This window comes from Phycodurus eques, chromosome 4 (assembly GCF_024500275.1).
Source record: "Phycodurus eques isolate BA_2022a chromosome 4, UOR_Pequ_1.1, whole genome shotgun sequence".
Taxonomy (NCBI): Eukaryota; Metazoa; Chordata; class Actinopteri; order Syngnathiformes; family Syngnathidae; genus Phycodurus; species Phycodurus eques.
In genome coordinates this window covers 21,572,373-21,596,125 of record NC_084528.1, presented here as the reverse complement: position 1 = coordinate 21,596,125, position 23,753 = coordinate 21,572,373, and the positions used below count along the sequence as shown (strand labels likewise).

Below are 23,753 nucleotides of genomic sequence, written 5' to 3'. Positions count from 1 at the left end.
AAAAGCTATTTTACTATTTACATGTATTGTGAATAGCCCCTGCAAGTAGTTCTCTTTAAAAAAAAGATTTGTTTTAATATGTATTTATTTTGATAAATATTTACTCTCTTATATTTGTAACTAATTATTTTTTATTAATATTATTTATTATTGACTTTATTGTTTTGACTCCATTATTTTTTAATTTATGTATTATTCATCCATCCATTCATCTTCCGTACCGCTTATCTTCACTCGGGTCGCGGGCGTGCTGGAGTCTATCCCAGCTGACTCTGGACGAGAGGCGGGGTACACCCTGAACTGGTCGCCAGCCAATCGCAGGGCACATATAAACACACAACCATTCGCACTCACATTCATACCTACAGGCAATTTAGAGTCTTCAATTAACCGACCCTGCATGTTTTTGGGATGTGGGAGGAAACCAGAGTACCTGGAGAAAACCCACGCAGCCACGGGTAGAACATGCAAAAGCCACACAGGCGGGGCCGGGATTTGAATATTTGCCTCACAGTTCTGAGGACCGGGGTTAAAATCTGACCTTGCCTGTGTGGAGTTTGCATATTCTCGCAGTGCCTTCGTGGGTTTTCTCCGCGTATTCCGGTTTGTTTCCTCCCACATTCCAAAAACATTCATGGTAGGTTGATTGAAGACTCTAAATTGCCCGTAGGTGTGAATGTGAGTGTGAATGGTTGTTTGTTTATATGTGCCCTGCGATTGGCTGCCGACCAGTTCAGGGTGTACCCCGCCTCTCGTCCAGAGTCAGCTGGGATAGGCTAAATAAACAGAAATAAACAAAGTGTCACATGCTACTGTTCCATTCGTTGGGAGGGTAAGGAGTGACTTCGTGACCAATGACGGAGGAGAAACTGCACTGAGCAGATCATGGAATGCCGTCCCCAATTTATTCTGACTAACATGGCAATTGCTATCACTTATTACATAAACATGATCCACCACATCACCACAAATTTACTCAAATACATATTTCCCATTGAAATGAATTAAAATTCAATTCATCCGTGACAGCCCCCTAAGAAACAAGACCATGTGTTTTTGATAAAGAAAAAGAGCACTGTAATAAAACATAACAAAAGTTAATGTCAAGAACTAAACTGGATTTATAAACCAACATTACTGTACGTTGGAATGACTCAACAACTGTGCGGCTAAGCCGTGTGCCTTTAAGGGGTGTGGCCTAGTGAGTGACATCAGAAACATGGTTGGTTCGTCTGTGTGTGAGCTGGACATGAGTTTTGACTATAGCTTCTTGTGAGTGATTTCATTTTGCATTTGTGTGTAGATGACTCATAATCTTTAAGCACTGTACATACATTTGTTGACATGTACTTGGAACAAAGTGTAAAAAAATAAGGTAGAGGATGAACCAAAAACAACATCATACGTTTCCATTACAACTGGCGTGGTGGTGTGAATTACAGTTTCAAATAACAGTCAGTGTGAGAACAAAACCTTCAGGCTTCCGCTAGAAAGCAAAAGCAAAATAATAATAATAATAAAAAAAAGTCAGGTAAAGCTCATTAGAACGGTTGAACTTTATTTTAATTCGAGGCACTTTAAATAGCGGCTTGTGTGTTCTGACTCACATTTAATTTTTGAATGTGATTAGTTAATTGTGACCACAGCCACATCCACAGTTAAAAGAGGTCATGCACACTTGTGCAAACACATTGTCACTTGTTTGTTTTTCTTTGTCTGAATTGAGATGTACAGGTTATAGGTAACATAAATGATGAAAAAAAGTTTTGAAATGATTTATCTTGGTCTCACTTTTGTACATCACCCAAAAAACTGGCATTTGAACAGGGGTCTGCAGACTTTTTTTTGTAGCCACTGTATGTGGTCACTCGTTCACCTTACATGACCACAGACATCACATAACATCCTGCCTCCTTCTCTTGCTCGTGATGTTCAGTAGAAGATAACGAAATGAGCCATTAGATGTCCACCTCGCTTGGTTGCTTCCCACCCGACGCGTCGGGCGTAAGTAATAGCTAAAGCCCATGTTTAAAGTCAGTGAAGCCGTGTTTGCTGTCTGTTTATTAGCCACTTAGCCAGGACACGTTAATGTTTTGGAACAGATGAACAGTCCATCCAAGTCCGTGTACTGTAAATGTATGCAAATAATATTCAGGCCATTTTTGTTTACGCACATGGATTAGTGCCTAATCGAAATCACATAAACACTCAGTCTGGAGCACTCTGCTACCTTAACTGCCAAGCACGCCAAACACGTTTCAAAAGTCTATTATTAGAAAATCTTGCATAATCATATTTGGTATCGTTTTCTGGCTATGTTGATAATGATTTTGAAAACACCCACAATGTTCCATTTATCCTTTTCCTATAGAGTTTGTCCTCATTAGAGTCACGGTTGAGTTGGAGCCTATCCTAGATGTCTATTGGCGAGAGGCGGGGTGCACCCTGAACTGGTCGCCAACCAATCACAGGGCATACAAAGACAAATAACCATTCACACTCACATTCACACCTACAGAGTATTGGGAAGATGACTTTGTACTTGCAAGTACATACAAGTTACCCTGTTGAAAATGTAATAGTGGTGTAACTATTTCAATTACTTTCTCAAAGTAATATAACTGATTACATTTGATAACATTTTGATTACTTTTCTGAATTTTTAATTAATGCATCAACAGTACCCTTGGATGTTTCACCTAAAAAGGGGATTAACAACATAGATCATTATTTTGAAATGAACCACATATTTGCTCTTTACAAATATCATAAACTGAAAATAAAATATGATGAAATGTAAATAAATAATATAATGTGTTTGTTGCATTTTAAGTGGACAACTACAGCATGTGGAAAACCACCATACTATACTGTACCATGTTGACCTAATGAAAAATGTGAACAATTTTTTTTTTTTTTATATGACAACCCAGGTAAATCATTCATAAAAAGTCCAAAATTAAAATGATGAATCTGTGTAAGTCAATGGTATTTTATGTGTTCAAAAAATATTAGTCTAACCTTTTAAAAAAATAAGTAATCTTACCAAGAATAAGGTCGTATATTTTCAAGATCGTAAGTCAAGATCGTCAAGTCGTAATATTATATTTATGTCGACGTTTAACAAAGAAATAATGTCATATTTTAACAAGTGAATTAAAAAAAAATACAACTATATTATCATAATATTATGCCTTTTATTCTGTAAAATACACTTGTATTTAAAAAAATAATAGGACTATATTCTCAAAACAAAATACGCCTTTTGTTCTAGAGAAAAATGAGTTTATTCCTATATTAAGATGCCATTTGTTCTTAAAAAAAAACAGAGAAAAAAATACTTTATTTATGCAGGGATATCAGATTTGTGATGATACGTCACTTATCAGAGCTTGTAATTGTTCCAAAGCTAAGGTAAGGAGGAGCAAGCGGTTCATTCTTATGTACTCAAAGTATGTACATTTTAAAATGATACAACATAATCATTTATTACAAATTATTCTGGGGACCCCCAAGCTACGGCTTACATATTTTCTGACTGCTGCGGTCCATTTTTTGAGCTCGGTGCTAATGCTCACCTCCCCAGATTGATGACTCCTCGTGGGATCCCCGTCGGCGTGTTGAAGGCCGGGAGCAACTTGGCGCCCAACTCCAGCACTTTAGTCTTGAATAGCTGGAAGGACAAAACAGAAAAAAACAGCTTAGTATAAAATACATTGTTGTAAACAACCCCAACGTACCACACCAGGCATCCATCAATTGTTTATGACACCTTATGCACCATAAATGACCTAATTGAAACTGTCATTGGCCTTTAATCCAACACAAGCATTCATAGCAACCGTGTGTGTGGTCAATTTAGGACACTGTGTCTTTAAGAGAGCAATTTTTTTTCTCTCTCTTTCTAATCTCGACGGCCACGGTTGAGGACAAGCTAATGGCTCATCAATCACCAAATAGTGCATTTAGTGTCCGGGAACAAAAGAGCGTCGAGTCAAGTGTGATACTGAAGAAGAGAGATGGAAGCAAGTGGAGCAAAGAAAGGCCTCACAGGCAAACCAATGGACGGGAGATCGATGAAGGAAAAGACCAAACTTGGGAAAAGTTTGTCAAGGTGCGATGGTTAAGTGTCTACACAGGGGGGGAAATGCCACAAAGTACACATAATGTCATTTTAACAACATGCTGCAGCTGTTTAAAAAAACACAAAACAAATCTCTCTCTCATGAAAGCTGATCAGCCGATCGAAGTATTTTATGCAATTTTGTGTCATTTTTTTTAAGATCTCTTTTTTAAATTATTTTTTGCAGCATATCTGTGATTATTTTCAATTTTTTTCCCCAGGATCTCTGTGTAAAAACATAATTTTGTAGGGTCCTGTGTTTTTTTACATTTTAATTTTGCAGGACCTCTCCTAAAATCTTTGTTGCACACTTTCTGTAATGCACTTTTAAATTTTGCAGGGTCTCAGTTTAAAAAGAACAGGATGTTTGTCGACAGTGAGAGGGGGAAACATACTATCAGCTGCATGTAAAGGTCAACACTTGCTTGGTGGAGGTAACAACACATCCAGTGTGTCTAAAAGTAGCACAAGGCCGTCAGTGGTTGTAGTTTGCTTGTTTCTAGACAACATGATTAATTACAGGCGAGTGGCCCTTGGCTGGCATCTGCTCACGCGCTAAATTAAAGGCCGTGCTCAGGAACAGCGCCGTGGGCCTCGTCCGTAATTCAGGAAGTTAATTAAACTCTCCTCGCCGACTACCCGTCCTCCTGCGATGAAGAGCTATCGTCGTCATCATCCTCCCCCGTGCGCACACATCCTGACTTGTTTGCCCACCTGATAACGCGACAGCCGACAGGTCACTGTTAGACCGCTACACAGTGGGACGCAAACAACTTTTTCCATCAGTTCCAAAAGCGCTCGGGTGACTGCCGGGGAGGGCGGAGCAAACATCATCGGTACCCGGTGGAGGGACGCCGCCGACCGAGCAGACTCTGGATGCCACTTTTGCTCAGCCGCAAAAACCTGCTCTGTCTGTTTGTCTGCCCTCGCCTCGGGGACGTGGAGGGAAAAACGACAAAGAGAAAAGAAAGGTCTGAACCAGCACATTTCCTTAAGGATGCTTTCATTGTCGGTTATTATCAAGAAAAATGGGAGGGGGGGGGAAATCATGTAGTTTAACATTGGAAATGCTGCAACACAGTAAAAATTAGGGATGTTCGAAGCTACAGATACCAGTACGAACATTCACTCTTGAGTACTCACTGATATTACTAGTACTTTTCATACATAACATTTCAATTGACACAATGACAGATAATTGTTAACAAGGACTTCTTCCTTTCTTTCTTTCTTTCTTTGGCACATGATGATTTCCCGATGTGTCAACTACTGGCAAGCAGGACTTGCTTGATGTCATATTTTTTGCCCTGGCTGGTATTGGCAGCTTTCCCATTACTTTGAATATCGCTTCGTTACCAATACCTAGTATAAATGATCTAATTTTTAAACATTCTTTAGCTATAGAAGTGTAAAAAGAAGTTGACTAATGTTAATAATAAAACTGCATTTTAGTGGAACATTTTAATTATTTAAATTTTCTTTACAGGATCTCTGTAAAAAAAACCTAATAATAATAATTCAGGATCTCTAAAAATGTATTTATTTTGTGTGTGATTTTCTCAGTTTTGCAGGATCACAATTTTTTTTTGCAATACATTTTGTGTCATTACTGCAGGACCTTGATAATATATATAATTGTATTAATTAAGGGGAAAAAAGCTATTCAAAGCTACCTAGCCCTGTGTGAAAATGTTATTGCCCCCTGAGCCTAATAACTGGTTTGGCCACCGTCAGCAGCAACAATTGAAATCAAGCATTTTATATAACTGGCAATGAGTCTTTCACATCTCTATGGAGATAATGTAGCCCATTTTCCCTTGCAGAATTATTTTAAATTAGCAACAGTGGAAGGTTTTTGAGCATGAAGGGCCTTTTTATGGTCTTGCTAAAGCATTTCAATCAGATTCAAGTCCGGATTTTGACGAGCCCACTCCAAATCCTTAATTTTTTTTTTTTTTAAAGCGACATGATGTGGTCTGTTATGGACCGCTGTCCTGATATAGAACCCAAGTGCGCTTCAGTTTGAGTACTGTACAGAATAAAATAGAAACTATAAGTCATAATAAAAAATAAATTTAAAAGTAAAAATAAAACAAGTAATAATAAAGACACTAAATAAGTACAAAAGTAAAAAAGAAACTTACAAATAAGTTTATAAAATTAAAAAAGTAAACAGATAATAATAGCTACTCATAAAAAGCTACACTTTGTATCTAATATTTTTTTTACATTTTATATTCATTATTCCAGTTACCTTAAAATGTATTCATGTAATTTTAAATTGTAATTAATTATTATTTTAACAATTTTCCATTTTGTAGGCTGAATTTTTATTTTTTATGCTCTTGAACAAATAACTCCTGTAAATATTTCAGTGAGTCGCCGGTGGTGACAAGGATTTCTTTCCACTAATGAACTTCCCACGTCAGCCGCCAGAGCCTCGTGCTTTAAGGAAAATAAAAAAATAAAAAAAGAGTATGCTCGATAATTTATGCATCATAGCCTCTTCGGAGAGAGAGCTGAAGCAGATTCAATAAATTAGAGATGATTGGGGGCCGGGTGGTAAAACAGAAGAAGAAGAAGCCACCAAAGCACAATTTGGAAAACAAACGAGCGGCGACGGCGAATTGGCTTCCTCCGCGGCGCAGCGCTAAATTGGAGCACATTAATTCCATATTGCGGTCTTCAACACTTGTGTGTTGATCACCCAAAAAGAGCAATGACTTTGTTGTTTAGGAAACAATTGAGGCATATATTGTAGATCGTTATATTCCTATTATACAGTATGTGTGTGTAATGCAGGGCTACAATAACACTGAGAGTGATCATTATTGCTTTATAGCCTGCTGTATAATAGCCAATTACCCCCAGCAAGTCACTTGTCACCCACAGAAGGATTTCAAGAGCTCAGTCGGCATGCGTTCTTCCGTTGCGCGGCAACTTGGAGTTCTGTCACGTGCCGCTTTCCTGTTTTGCTTGACCGACATTGGTCAGGTTTTGAAGTCAGCGATATCAAGACACTAAGTGTGTTAATCACTGTCGCAACCTGATCTGCAACTCTACCCGATCGGCATCGTGTTCAATGTCCAACCAAGGAACAAATTCAACCCAAAAAAATCTGCTTCTAAACTCATACCAAACTTCACTATTCTTACTAACTTTTTTTCACATTTAGAATAAAAAAAGCAAGTCAGTCAGCATACATTCTTCCACTGCGTTGTAACTTGAGTTTCAAATTCAGTGCTACTTTGTTTGAACAATGTAAGCCAGGTTTTTAAGTCGCTGTCCATGCAATCGTTGGACAGTGTAGATCACTGTCAATCACCACTGATTGTCACTCAGTGTTAATCACTGTCAAAACTTGATCTGCAGCTCTGCTCAATCTGCACAAAATTCCAGCATGTCTACTATTAATAGAGCTTTACTTCTCCTGATGTTTGTATGGATGGTATTAAGCAGTATCTAGACTTCTGAAGTTGAGCAGTTTTAATTCATTAAAATTTTAATTTAACTTCTCTTTATACTTGTTTAGATGCCGTTGTTTGTCCATGCACACATCAAGTTATAAATGCAGGATAGACTTCAAAGAGTGGGTAGTTTTACTTTATTTTAGTTGTATTTTGCATTCGTTACGTAGCTTCTCGTTATACTTGTATGGATGATGCAGTTTGTGCACTCACACACCACACTCTCGTGTTATTCACTTTGCAGCCGGGGGTGTGATAACGCAACATCTAGACTTCAAAAGTTATTTTAATTCAATTTACAGTCGTTAACTTGTCTTTCTGTTTGGTTGTCTGTCCATTCCCACATGTAACACTTGTGTCATTCCCTATGAAGTCGGAGGTGTGATTACAACTAGATGTTTCCGAGACTGAGAATTCCACTCCAATCCGATTACAGAAGATGGTAACGCTAGTTGAGACCGACCCTGAATTTCTATCGGACTTCAGCATTCTGTGCCAAGAAACAAATCCCTGGTGGACTTGGAAAACCATAATGGAGAACTTCAGATTTCAGGGGGTGAAGTGTCTCGAAGGACAAGACGCATATGGTGTTGACTTAATTCCTGCAGCAGAGGTGTGAGTGATTGCCCCGTACGTACCAAAATGACAATGTCGTTCTCTCGTCTGATTGGTCCCTGACCTCCAGTTGCACACTGTTGCCATGGTTCCCAAATGGAAAGCAGCGCTAACCCGACCCGTCTGTCTTGGGGCGGGGTGGAACATCTTGTGATTTCACTCATTTTCTCAGCGGGAGAGGTCGGGGTGACATTCCCCCCTCTTACACACACGCACGCATGCACACACATGGTTCAGCTGGGCGCCAAAGAGGATTGTTGTTCACGGCGGGTTGGATGTGCCTCATCGATTTTAAGGCGCAAAAACTAAACGCGAGAGCAGCTTAGGCTGCCAGGTGCCGGGTTGAGGCGACAGGCATGTCAAAAGAGAATAAATCCAGTGGAGCTTGTGAGAAAGGAGGTTGTTTGTTTTAAAGCCAATGGACAAGTGGATTAAATTATATTTAAATGCCAGGAGACAAGAGGTGTTCCCCACATTAAGGGGGCTGTCACTCGAGCAGCTTTAATCCCTTTTTCACCCTAACCCTTAACCCTACACCTAACCATAACTTTAACCCTTAACTCTATACCTAAAACAATAACCCTAATCACGAGCACTATACCGAACAATTCACCATCTTATCCTAAGCTCATGCCCTAACCCAATACCTAAGCCATCTTCTAATCCTATATATAACCCCGCTACCTAACCCATAACCCTTCAAACCCTAACCCTATCCCAATACTGGAACCCTAAACTTAATCCTTTCAAGAGTTTTACCCACAATACTATCCCCCTAAACCTTTCCTTAACCCATTTAATTATAACCCAAAAGCCATAACATGTGGGGGGCAAAAAAGGGATAACCCTCTAACCCTATCCTTAACCCCATTAACCCTACATATCTTCAACTGCAAATGAAGGTGTGTACACTGGAGATCAGATTTCTGGACAGCCAAAAAACACACATGGCCACATTTACAAGTAGCAAAGGACACTAAGGACCGAGGCATTTTCTTTCGTTATTTTCGTCCCATTTTATTTAATTTGTTTATATCATGTAAATCCTCTCCCCAAAATATGACATTTTGAAACAAAAACATCGACCTGTACATACTCTATCCTTTGGGATAGAGCCTTAATTTATTTAACTTAACCCTTAAACCCTAACCCCTCTAACCCTTTTTTACCCTAGGCCTCTAACCTTGACACTAACCCTAACCTTTTCACCTATAACTTATAACCCAAACCATGCACACCCAACCCTCGAACCTTAACCTTTCTCACCCCATTCATATCCCAATTCTCAAGCCCTATACCTAACCCTAACCCTAATGGGGCAGTAGAGTTCACAAACCCATTGACTGGTTAGACCAGAGAAAACTGTTTTTTTTGCTTCCTATTTTCCCTCAAGAATCATGATTTTGTTTCCATGTCAACAGAAAGCAGGAGCAACATGGTCTGTTGTGGTAGTCGTGGTGCCATATTGACTGTGTACCCGCTGAGGCAATGTCTGACCACGGTCATGCTTTCAGGGCATTCGAGCTTGTCACCTAAGATGAATTTAACCTAAGGGCAGTAGTGTTTTCAGCGTTTTCATACTGGAACATTACATCAGTATGTCGGAGACAAATGAACAAGTCCTAAAGAATTGTACAAAGACCAATGAGTTCAGCACCAATAGAAATATAGAGCCACGGGCATCAGCGGTGATGTCGATAACCATGAATCATTTTGACACTTTTCTTCACAAGAGGAGAGCTAAGAGTAGCGACCCATCCGAAGACGCCCCGATGTCTAGGAGGCTGGAGACGAGGAGGAGGACTATTCCTACTAGATAGTGAGTAAAGGCATCTGATATTCCCAGAAAAAGCATTGAAGAATGGGGGAACCGGGGAGGGAGGGCTTAAGGGGTTCTCTGAGGGCATTCTCGGCTTCGCCACAAATGTCAGCGCTCATAGATATTGCATGGGCTTTGACTCCTTTTTGATGCTAATTAAACCGAGCTGCTTGCTAAGGAAACGTGGACGGAGAAAGGAACGTCACTCAAAAAAGTCATGGACGACTGGTTAAAGAATGCGACCTGTGACCAAAGGGCAACTGTTCGATTCCCATTAAAGGCTATTGCAGGCATACAAAGTTCTGCTGTGTGACGTCACGACCCTAACAACAAACCCTCTAACAACCTATCTCAATATCGAACCCTATTCCTAACATTAACTATTGCCCCCACTATCCCTTTATCTTCTACCTAACCGCCCTAATCCCTAACTATCCCTAACCTTAACCCTATCCCGAAACTGTATACCTAATCCTAACCCATATCCTTATGCATTGTCCCTAAACTTATTACTTAACAATAAACCTCACTCCTTAACCCTTCTGATCCTAACTTCTAGCCAAATACCTGACCACTAACACTATCTCTAACCCAAACCTTATACCTAAATCTTTAATGCTATGCCTAGTCTTAACATATATTATACCATACCATAACCTAAATCATATCCAAACCCTTATAATCATACCCTAACCACAACTAACCCTTTTCTTGATCTCTTTAAATTGTAGACTTGTGAAGCCCTTTGGAACTCTTTTGTAATTAAGGGCTGTATAAAACAAGTTGACTTTACTTATCCCAATCCCTAACCTCTAAACATAACCCTACTAACTTTAACCTTCAGCCCAGTAGTTCTTAACCTTGTTGGAGGTACTGAACTAGTGCTCGAATATTTTTCCTGACTTGCTATTCGTGACAACACAAAGAATGAATTCGATTTTTATTACTCCGTGTACTATTCCAAAATTATAGTCCAACAAATGAGAAGTCCAATTTTATTATTTGAAAACTATCTCTTGAACTGTTAAGAGAGGAGGCAGGCATGTTTTGACTTTTGACTGGTGTGTTTTAGCTACCGCGTCTCCGTAAAGAAATGTTTTTCTTTTTCTTTTAAACTGGCTTACTTTCACGAAGATCCGTCGCCGTAGCTCGGCCACAGGTAGAATCTAAGCCGGGTATGTTTTGTAATTGTCGCCAGTGCCATAAATCCTCCCGAACCAAGCTGCGGCCTTTCCAGCTAGCCTGCTGGCTACCTAGCTCCTGTAGCTTCACGGCATGCCGTGTTAGATCAACATTCTCCCATTAAATCTGTCACTGGAGTCACCTTCTCCAGTAAATAGCTGTGACCCCTTTTCCATTTCCATTGTATCTATGCAGCTCATTAGACACCTAGGCGAACAGCAAGCCTCCTTCAGTCATGACCCCGTTTTTTTAGGCTAACTTTATGGACCTATCCGTGAATCCTCAATGCGTACATGCGCAGAAGTGATGCACAGCAAATCAAAGTGGTGGCAGAAGAATATAAAAGAATAAAAAGAAGCTCATTTCATAGGAATATGAAAATTCTTAAGACACTGATGGTGTAGTGGTGCACTCGCCTGACTTTGCTACGGACAGCGTGGGATCAGTTCCCACTCAGTGATGGTGTGAATGTGAGTGTGAATGGTTGTCCGTGTCTATATGTGCCCTGCGACTGACTGGCGACCAGTTCAAAGTGTAGTCCGCCTTTCGCCCAGTCAACTGGGATAGGCTCCAGCACCTCGCGACCCTAACCAGGATAAGCGGTGTTGAAAATGGAAAAAATTAAAATTCTTACTCAGCGTTTAGTTTTTGCTTTTTTTAACTTGAGAATTGACTTCATTTACGATCGACTCGTTCATACCTCTATACTGAACCCCACAAGTTTCATACGTGCATTCACCGAGCCCTTCATAATTAGAGGGGTAAATTGTGATTTTTTTTTTCCATATTCAAAGTATAAGTATATATTTATTTAGTGCACAAAATGAACCTTGCATCAGTTGCACAGTGTTCAAAGAGCAAAACCGACAAAACGTGTATTTCTCAAAAACACATACGCACACACAAAACATAACTCAGTGATTATTAACTGTAACTCCACATAACTTTTGCTGTTGCCTTACAGCGAATAGTTCAGAAATGCGCAGCTTCATCTTGGCAAGTGCCCTTCGAATATAATTTTCACAACAAATTATGTTCCTTTCCTCCATTTTAATGACTACCATCCTTGAAAATGATTGCTCGCAAAGAGCTACATCGTAACGAACGGTATGAGCATCTCAACACAGTGTGTGTGACTTCTCCTGAACCCCTGAGACTCATTCACCGAACCCCTGGGGCTTGATCAAACCCAGGTTAAGAACCAGTGCTTTAGCCCCATATCTAGCCCCCAACGCTTATCCAAGAGGCCACTGCCACAAAAAAAAAAACAATACAACCCCCTCCCCACCCCCATAAAACATTAAGACTTAAAAAACATCCATGCTCTTTGTTGTTTGAAGCGGTTATAGATGAATGAGGAGGTCTGGAGTCTCCGATCACAGCATACATAACGTCACTCCCATTTGCCACAAACCAAGTTAAGAGTAACCAAGCAACTGTAGCATCCGTTTTCGAGTAACATACAGTACATACAGAAAGAATGTTTCAATTTCCAGTCCCTTCTAACCCTAACCTAACCCTGCTAACCCTTAAAACTATAAACCCTTGCACTAAACCCTATACCTAAGACCGCACGTAACACTAACACTTTCAATTTTGCTTGAATGTTGGGTTTAGCATGTAATCAGACAGCATGACATCTTTTGATTAAGACGTGCTTTGCTAGTATACTGTAGCCTGCTACATCGTCCATATTTGTTATTGAGATCAACAATGCCCCATTGACTGGTTAAAGAACGCCACCTGTGCTCGAAGGGCAAACCTTCCATTCCCATTAAACGTGATCACAGAGTTGCGCTGCATAACATCACAACTTCACCATCTCGCATTGAGTTTATTTTGGGATGTCGGCATCCATTTGCGGCTAACAGGAGGAAATTAAATGCTGCTCGGGCATGTGCATCCAATTCCACGGAGATGGAAGATTTAAGCGGTCTGAAGCCTCAATCTCAATACTTTTGACGTGTCTCCATCTGTTTTCACAGTGGAAAGAGTTTTAGGGGGGTGACGCAGAAAAGCTAAACGTAGACAAACTCTCCAGAAAGAGAAACGTGAGTGACATCTGTGTCGTCTCTGACGAAAACCCCATTTGTCACATTTGTCAGTCGGGTATGATAAATTATATATTTGAACCACATAATGACAGAAACATGGGAATGTAAAGGTTGGATTGACGCTGTGGACCTTAAAGCCAAATTTGGATTTAATGCCTTAATCTGACCTTTACGTAAGTGACAAGAACACCAAAGTAAACAAATATTTTCAATGTCCAACCGAAAACGTAATCAAATTAGGCAAATATGTAAATCAATTAAAATAATTCAGAAATGTTTAAAAGTCTCCTGATGCTTTCCCAAAAAACTAGATTTTTTTCCCCTAAAAGCATGCATCTCAAACTATTTTTTGTTGTGTTTTGGTAAACAATAAAACAAAAAGTAAATATGGAAGTTAAATAAATGCAACTATTACAGTATTGCAGTAATATTGCATCCCAAAAAAGCAAGTATTTCCAAATATTATGACTCCAAAATAAAATATCTGAAACACAAAGAAAAACAACTAAATGTGCCCCAAAAAAATGCAAAATTATAAAAATGTAATTATTAAATGAATAGGTTACATCAAAAAGGCTTAAAAAACTACCGTAAGTTAAACAAAATAAAACAAAACGAAGAATGTCTTTATCCAACAAAAATCTATTTAAAATGTATATACATTTATTTGGCACATGAAAACACTTTTATTTTAATTCACAATGTAATAACATCTAAATAGCGAGAAGTTTTGGAGTATAACAATGTGTTATTAACCCTACATAGAACAAAATTACCACCTAATGATGTCAAAAATTCTCAATATATTGGTGAAGGCAGCCAATTGTTTTTATCTCGGTATGTGCAGTAATGTTTTTAACCATGGCAAACACGTGCAACAACTACAATAAAATCATGAATAAAAATGTGACCTTAAACGACACTCCTGGGTTATAAACGTGTTCATTTAAAGCAATGAGCGCAACTTAAGTGTACAAGCTTCGTGAAAGTCACCTTGGTGTTTGCATCGATCCAAAGCGGCAGTAGAGTGACATCAGCTAATGTTTTCGGACATCCTTGGATGACTTTGTGGGGGGCTCACATCTCAGGTTGTGTCGCCCTGAATAACAGTCAACCTTTCACCTCCAGTGTGGATGGGAAAGCAGAGTAGGGTCTCCTTGTGTTAAAGTCACTGTCCACTGTAGTGACACCAGCAGGACAAAGTCACTTAAGAAGGAGTATGTTATGCTCCACACAACAGTTTCATTGATGGACACGAAATTGGGTGCACATGTCGATCATAACAGGATGCACGAGAAAGTACCTATGCCCAAAACTGAACAGGAACCGGGCCACTTTGGATTGTAGCAGCTATTTTGGATGAATTTTCTGGCTCAAACTTTGCAAGTCCAATGGATAAGAAAAAAAACATTGTACAAACAGTACAAAAATGGAACTGTAAACACACAAAACAAAGTGTGAACTACAATATAGTGGGAGATTACTGTATTTTGAAATCTTTGGGTAAAAAACTTTTTTTTCCATTGAACACAATCTATTGTATTTTTAAACAACATAATGAATAGAATATTTGGTAAATTCCATCCATTTTCTGTACCGCTTTATCCTCACAAGGGTCACGGGCATGCTGGAGCCTATCCCAGCTATCTTCAGGCGAGAGGCGGGGTACGCCCTGAACTGGTTGCCAGCCAATCGCAGGGCACACAAACACAAACAACCATTCACATTCACACCTACGGACAATTTAGAGACTTCAATTAATCTACCATGAATGTTTTGGGGATGTGGGAGGAAACCGGAGTACCCGGAGAAAACCCACGCAGGCACAGGGAGAACATGCAAACTCCACACAGCCGAATTTGAACCAGGGTCCTCAGAACTGTGACGCAGATGTTAACCAGTCGCCCACTGCGCCGCCCAAAAAGAAAATATCCATCCATCCATTTTCTGAGCCGCTTCTCCTCACTAGGGTCGCGGGCGTGCTGGAGCCTATCCCAGCTGTCATCGGGCAGGAGACGGGGTACACCCTGAACTGGTTGCCAGCCAATCGCAGCGCACATACAAAAACAAACAACCATTCGCACTCACATTCACACCTATGGGCAATTTAGAGTCTCCAATTAATGCATGTTTTTGGGATGTGGGAGGAAACCGGAGTGCCCGGAGAAACCCCACGCAGGCACGGGGAGAACATGCAAACTCCACACAGGCGGGACCGGGGATTGAACCCGGGTCCTCAGAACTATGAGGCTGACGCTCTAACCAGTTGATCACCGTGCCGCCAAAAAGATAATGAAAAATTGAATTTGTCTAAATAAATCAAAATGTAGTACAACAGTAAAAGTACTTATGTTTCAGACTCTGCTCTTCGTCACTTTGTGAAGTAATTTCAGAGCGGAAACCAGCTGATGTTAGCCATGCTTGTTAGCTAGACTCTTCCTCAGTAGCAGTAGTCTTTAGTATTTATTTCACCAATTGTAGATGCGTTAACTCTTGTAGCTGGTTGCAAACCTTCATTTCAAGACACTGTGATAGTAATATATATTACCACTACCATGAATTTGTCAAATATTTATGGATGGTTCTTGTAAATCTAATATCGTATTGGAAACACAAGCACACATGCGAAAGTCTCTTGGACCTTCTTGCTAAGTCAGATCATTTTGCTTAAATTAAATAACATACTCATATTCTTCATTTCATTTCATTTGTTTCCATGTTTTGTTAAGTCTAGTTTTTGCAGTGGAGTCGTGATTTCATGTCAACATTTGAACTAACACTTTTGATTTCATGTGTTGTTCTGCCAGGCTGTTGGTAGAATTACATGAGGTCTAGTGCAAATGCTGCTTTCTTGTATTGTTATAGCTTTGGAGGAGACAAATCATTGTTAATCAAGCCATAAAATCCATCTTGAAGTGCTTCAGTTGTGTTCTTCTGTGTTAAGTCGCTGATTGACGGTGTTGAAACGCACTTTGGCAGCCCAACAAAGTCATTTCCAGTCCTAATTTGCCGGCGCGCTTGCCAGTCACTCGCCTTGGCCCGGCTGCATCCGGCAACCACACATTCTTGGAAGCAAAAGGGGGGATTTTAGCCTTATGAGAGTCTGACAGGAAAAAACAGAAAATCAAGCCCTACCGCTCAGTTCCGAGGCAGGTTTATGTGATCAATGCAATCAGGGTGTTGAGACGGGTTCGTTAGGGTGGGAAATTAGCATCCGGCTCTGATTAGCCTACACTGGTGTTAGCGAGCAGTGATTATGCAGCCACAGCTAGGACAGAATACAAAACTTTAAGACAAAAGAGGGAACGTCGATCGGATGCTGAGATCACCAAGTGTTCAATTCTAGGCATAATGGAAAAACGCGCTGCGTAGAATTGGCCGGAAAGAACACTTTGCAGGATGGAAGAGGAATCGGCGGCATTAGCTCGCGGGAAAGCGGGAGGGAACACCATCGCAATTGGCCATTGGAGAATCAACGTGTTCTGGAGGAGGATGCCAGGCGGAACGCTGCAGCTCCTGGGATGCAATTACAGGTTGATAACCTCATCATAGTCGTATTCTTCATTTCCGACGAGCTGATAGTAAACACCCTTTGTTCCTTATCTCACAGGAAATGTCTCTCCTGAATGGCTCTACAGAGAAATGGGAGGACTCAAAGGAAGAGGGAATATTACAGACAGTTGCCTTATTTCTGCGTGCTCCAACAAACATGGCAGACATTCCGTTCAGTTTATGGTCACAAGTGTTCTGCCAAGTGCTGAGTAGAGAAAACCACACAAATGCTTCATCGTGTGCCGTAAATACAATACATTAACAATTAAAGCTGCAAGCAGCGTTGAACGAGCCCTCGCGAATCTTTGAAATGATCGTAAAACTTTGACGCCCACATTAAACGGCATAGGCAAAATAAACTTCACAAGTTAGCATTCATCTGTCTAGGATACCTACTTCCTTTTGAGGCTCACTTGGGCGAATAATGGAATTGAATGAAATTCAAAAAGTGCCACTTTCACTTTCAGTATTGAGGGATAATTTCTTTCTAACTTTATGAGAATCTTCAGTATTGTCATGCTAATGGAACCACATCAGATGGTGTAGGCCAAAAAAAACCTTTGGCATCGCCCATCTGTTCAGGATACTGCGACCGATCAGGGCTCATTTGGGCGAATTCACTCGTGGGATTTCGTCAAAGTGAAAGTTTCCCAAAATGGCTGCTTCAATCTAAAATGGCCGACTTTCTGTTCAATTTCAGGCATTGGTCCTTCAGATATTTTCATGGGTCTTGTTACGATAGACATTTCCAGATAATTTGGTGTCAATTGGTGATACTGGTTATATAGGGCTTAGTGCTTTTTTTCTAACTTTCGGAAAATTCTAAAAAGTATTTTTGAAATTTGACACTATGCTCACCACAAATTAGATGGCATAGGCATAAAAAAGCATTGTATATTACGATTAGGGCTCATTTGTGGCGAAATCCCGAGTTAGAGTTGGTCAAAGTACCAGCCCTGGATTTTGTCCAAAATGGCTGCTTCAGATCAGAATGGCTGACTTCCTTTTCAATTTCTGGAATTGGCTCGAGACTTTCTCAAGCATCTTGTTATGATTGACACGTCCACCGGATATCCTGTTGATCGGTGAACCTGATGTCAAGGCTAATTTTTTTTCTAACTTTCAATGAACAAAAGATCTTAAAAAATTGACACCATGCCTAGCCACACATTGGACAGCAAACTATCTTCACAATTCAACGTTGTCCATCTCTCTCGGGTACCTGCTTCTGATTGGTGCTCATTTGGGCGAATTCCCTAGTTGGAGGTCCTCCTACAAATATGAGCCCTAGAATTAGTCCAAAAATGGTTATTACAAACTAAAATGGTTGACTTCCTTTTCAAATTCAGCCATATATCCTTGAGAATTTTAAATGCGTCCTGTCACAATAAAGTTTTCCACCAAATAGCATGTGCATCGCTGAAACTGACTTCAGGGGGGCAAATTTTTTCTCAACACTTAAATACACTTTTGCAAAAAATTTTGAATTTTCTGGGACATTCTGAAGCCACAAATAGATGATTAGAATTTAATGCATGCATTTTAAAAATAGCCCCATCAGTGCACTAGATGCTTAAAAACAAGCCCTCATATGCCTTGTGCTTCCTCTCGTCATAAAGAAGGTGTTCAAAGTGTCAAGGAGCACCTAAGCTGAGGCTGCACTCGCTGATAAAGCGCCTTCCTTCACCTTTCTGAGAAGAAGAAAAAAGAAGCCAGCTCAGTACCAGACTTAATACACGCATCAACCGTTTGGGACCAGCGCCAAGGAGTGTGTGCCTTAAGCTTGTGTGCATATTAACCCACATTTCCAACTTCCTCCCCACCCCCTACCTCAGAATGTCAAAATGCAGTGTAATGCTATTTCTGGTCATGTCCCCCCAAAAACAAACAAACGAAAACATAAATAAATAAAATTTAAAAATACAATAAAATGCAAAAGTGACGGCTTTACTCTCCGGGCGTGTTAACACAAAATCCTCTTTGTCAAGATAATATTCACCTTTACACTGGCAGCGGAAGCAGCATTTTCTCCACAAGTATAAAAGGAAAGCCTTTGAAATCTGGCTTGACAGGTAAACAGTTTGGGATTAGCAAGCAAAACACCAGCAAATATACTACATGACGGCTAAGTAACATTAAGCATACATGAAAATTCAACAAATGAAAGAAAAGTGCACAAAAACACTTTTGGCTTGTGATAACACCATAAAATAGCGTCAGATTCAAAGACAAATGTCAAATATTGTCAAATAAAAAAAGAAATTAGAGCAGCAGGCAGTCATCACAACGTCACAACAAATAAAACATGCTAGCATTTATCGTTTACATAAGCAGTGTCGACACCAATCGGATAGTAGGGCTGGTGATAAGGCTTTGAAAAATTAATTCCCATTTCTGATTTTAATCGCTTTTTCCTCCTTTGCTTCGAAAGTGCAAATGACAATCATATTATTCAAAACAGGTTTTACTTTTTGTTTTTCATTTATTTCCCCCCCCCAATTATTAACTTGCATCAATGTCCAAAGAAATAATATAAATTAATGTTTTTTCTTCAAAGATAATGTGAAAATGTCCCTTCTGTTAAAACATGCACTTAAACATGATTCTTAATAAATTCACATTTTAAAATTTTCAACAATTTAACCAGGGCTGCAACTAACAATTATGTGTGTTTTTTTTGTTTTTGTTTCATCATGAATGGGATAAAAAAAAAAAAAAAACTTTAATTTCCATTCCTTTATTCAAACCAGGACATTATTTCAAATTGACAGTGCAGAAAATGCACAAACATAAATTGATCATGATTCAGTTACTGATTCGGTCTGAATGTCTCAGAGAATAGGCCAAAATATTGATCATTGTTTTCCAAAGTAAAAGCAGATGTTTGCAAATTTCTTATTTTGATTAAACACAAAGATAATCAGTCTGCTTTCATGGAGGCCTACAGAAATCTGAGAATATTTACTGTTGAGAGGCTGAAGTCAGACGATCTGGACAATTTTAAATGAAATAGTGTTTCCAAACGCTTAATCTAGTCTCAAAATAGTTGTCGATTAATTTGATAATCGATTAGTTGTTACTGCGATTGGCTGGCAACCAGTTCAGGGTGTACCCCGCCTCCTGCCCGATAATAGCTGGGATAGGCTCCAGCGCTCCCATGACCCTTGTGAGGATAAGCGGCTCAGATAATGGATGGATGGATTAGTTGTTAATTAGTGGATTAACCGTCCACCTCTCATTTTTGTAGATCAGAGCGCATCCAAAGAGATAGCGCTCATTTATATATTGCAAAAGCAGTGATTTATCGACATGTTGAAAACTTTTGACCCGAGGTATGTGCTTCGCAGCCGCAACAATTTGGCCATGGTTGCCTTGTACCTCTACAACTCTACGCGAGAAAAAAAGCATGAGACAGCTGGAGGAGGTGGAGTGTTACTTTTCGATCCATGCAGTTTATTACGTTAAATTTAGAGTTGCAACAATTAATCCATTAATTTTGTGGATGAATAGTCACGTATCACAATGATGAATAGTCACTTATCACAATCACTTATCAATACCATATAAAATAAAAATGCATTTCAATTGAATAGGCCTAAAATGAACCATAGTGAGAGTTTCAGCTTTAAGGCTTTCGTGTTTCCCTAAATCTCCATCCAGAACCAAACTGCATACACAATGTTAAAGACTAAAAGAACAGCCCGTAGTTAAAAGCTTTTCAGAGTGTGGGAATCTTATGGCAGCGAGCATGGGAACGGCTGTAAAACCCCAGCTGAAAAAGGAGGTTTACACCTTGCGTTTGACAGGCTATTTGACGCCCTATTAAATACCTGCACAAGGAATCTCGATTCCCTTGTTCTACGGGAGGAAATCCGAGAGCACCAGCTTTCCACCATCGGCACTGGGGGCTTGGGGGGAAACCTGCCGCTGTGAAGCTGAAAATTGTTTAGAAAAAGAACATTTGCACAGTGCAACTTGGCTGCAATTAGAAAGCACAGCGTGGCGGTGCGCGGCTATTTTATTTTGTGCGCTGGTGAGCGTGCATGCTGCTTCAAACTCTCAGTGAAGACTGGAAGACAAATGGCTTTAAAGTTGCTCCATGGCAAGTCATCAAACTTTTCTGTCATAATCCGCCCACACGCAATGACTTTAAGTCTTTGCAATTTAGTGTCGCCCAATCAGGAATCTCCAGGACAAGTGTGTCTTTGAAGGACCCTTTAAAATGACCAAAAAACTTCAAACCAAAATGGCAGACTTCATTAGTCTTTTCAGGCATGGGTTCTTCAGACTTTTTTGCCATGTTGCTACATAAAACTGGCTTCGGGGGCTGCATTTTTAAAAACATGGTAATGATGGTAATGAGCCAAATTTGGGGGCCTGCGAGTCCAACCAAATGTAAACAGGCCAACAAAATGAACCAGAGTTCAAATCAATGAACAGACCAATTAATCTATCACTTAGCCAAATAACAAACCATTTGTATATAATCTCACCCTTTAATCCCAGTGGAGGGCGCGATGAAGCGATGACCTTCATATGATCTGATTAAAAACAATTACAATACCATAATGAATATTCGAAAGGGAAGCCTTACATGAAAAATCTTTGAGCGTTTTCTCTATAAAATGTTTTTAAGTGGGCCATAAGAGACCCCAGTCCTCGCTTTTGAGAAGATTCACCAACAAAAGTGCTCATTTTAAAGACAAAAGTGTAAAGATTTAAAAAACAAAAAACTTGCTTCGTTAGAATGAAAACTTTGACTGATAGCTTCAAAGACCAAGCGAGAATTGGAGAAAAGGAACTCTAAGATGTACTGAGTCTTTTTTGCCGTTTTTCATTGGTTTATGGGGCAGTTGTGATTGAGCCGAATGTATTCTACCCAGCAACAAGTGACCAATCAAATACAGTAAGTGGTCAATTGAGCAATTGTATTACGTCGCCGAAATAATAGCTCCATTTTTATGTCAGTTACAAATTTGTGTTTGAGGCACTTTTTCATTGACAAAAGCAGGTAAAGTCCGCCGGGCTTCCAAGTGTGGCTGTTTTCTTATTCCTCTTTATCTCCTCTTGGATACAATCTGTCTCTCTTACAACCTGCCGACAAAAACGAACATATACATGCTAATGTTAACTGTGCCAAAGCTCTGGATGCTGCAGTTTTATACTCCACAGTCTCAACTTTGCAGAGCTTTCTTGCTCCCCTCATTCTCCTCTCTGATGAAAAAAATCCCATTACCAACATGCCGAGAGACCCTAAGAATGTAACCCACAAATTCTGCCTGTCAAAACACACTTTTATACACACATGCTATCATAAGCTCAGCTGTCCCTTAGCTCTTTTGGCTGCTGCAATATATTTATCCACAATCTCCATTTTGCTACAGCTCTCTGTTTTCTGGCTGCCCGCAGTCTCCTCTCAGATAATAAATCAATCAATCAATCAACCCCTCCTTGAGCAGTCACCTTGTCGTGGTGGAGGGGTTTGTGTGTCCCAGTGATCCTAGGAGCTAAGTTGTCTGGGGCTTTATGCCCCTGGCAGGGTCACCCATGACAAACAGGTCCTAGGTGAGGGACCAGACAAAGCACGGCTCAAAGACCCCTAATGATGACGACAAACAATGGACTTCGTTTTCCCTTGCCCGGACGCGGGTCACCGGGGCCCCCCACTGGAGCCAGGCCTGGTGGTGGGGCTCGAAGGCGAGCACCTGGTGGCCGGGCCTGCACCCATGGGGCCCGGCCGGGCACAGCCCGAAAGGGTAACGTGGGTCCCCCTTCTCATGGGCTCACCACCTGTGGGAGGGGCCATAGGGGTCGGGTGCAGTGTGAGCTGGGCGGTGGCCGAAGGCGGGGACCTTGGCGATCCGATCCCCGGCTACAGAAGCTGGCTCTAGGGACGTGGAATGTCACCTCTCTGGCAGGGAAGGAGCCCGAGCTGGTGTGTGAGGTCGAGAAGTTCCGACTAGATATAGTCGGACTCGCCTCCACACACAGCTTGGGCTCAGGTACCAGTCCTCTCGAGAGGGGTTGGACTCTCTTCCACTCTGGAGTTGCCCACGGTGAGAGGCGCCGAGCAGGTGTGGGTATACTTATTGCCCCCCGGCTCGGCGCCCGTACGTTGGGGTTCACCCCGGTGGACGAGAGGGTAGCCTCCCTCCGCCTTCGGGTGGGGGGACGGGTCCTGACTGTTGTTTGTGCCTATGCACCAAACAGCAGTTCAGAGTACCCAGCCTTTTTGGAGTCCTTGGAGGGGGTGCTGGAGAGCGCTCCCGCTGGGGATTCCATTGTTCTGTTGGGGGACTTCAATGCTCACGTGGGCAATGACACTGAGACCTGGAGGGGTGTGATTGGGAGGAACGCCCCCCACCTACCCCGATCAGAACCCGAGCGGTGTTCTGTTATTGGACTTCTGTGTTCATCACGGATTGTCCATAACGAACACCATGTTTAAGCATAAGGGTGTCCACACGTGCACTTGGCACCAGGACACCCTAGGTCGTAGTTCGATGATCGACTTTGCGGTCGTGTCATCGGACTTGTGGCCGCATTTCTTGGACACTCGGGTGAAGAGAGGGGCGGAGCTGTCAACTGATCACCACCTGGTGGTGAGTTGGCTCCGATGGTGGGGGAAGATGCCGGTCCGACGTGGCAGGCCCAAACGTATTGTGAGGGTCTGCTGGGAACGTCTGGCAGAATCCCCTGTCAGAAGGAGTTTCAACTCCCACCTCCGACAGAACTTTGCTCATGTTCCGGGGGAGGCTGGGGACATCGAGTCCGAGTGGACCATGTTCCACGCCTCCATTAATGAGGCGGCCGACCCGAGCTGTGGCCGTAAGGTGGTCGGTGCCTGTCGTGGCGGCAATTCCCGAACCCGTTGGTGGACACCAACGGTGAGGGATGCCGTCAAGCTAAAGAAGGAGTCCTATTGGGCCTGTGGGACTCCT

At 41.1% G+C, this 23,753-nt stretch overlaps 1 protein-coding gene across 2 annotated transcripts in view; it reads right to left on the bottom strand.

Moving 5' to 3' along the window:
* Nucleotides 1-23,753, bottom strand: part of LOC133401525 (mannosyl-oligosaccharide 1,2-alpha-mannosidase IC) — a 158,205-nt gene that overhangs the window by 18,107 nt on the left and 116,345 nt on the right. For both annotated transcript variants that reach the window (XM_061674631.1, XM_061674632.1), the window contains exon 5: nucleotides 3,579-3,673. In XM_061674631.1, coding sequence (XP_061530615.1) covers nucleotides 3,579-3,673 — 95 coding nt within the window. The remainder of the gene's footprint in view (nucleotides 1-3,578; nucleotides 3,674-23,753) is intronic.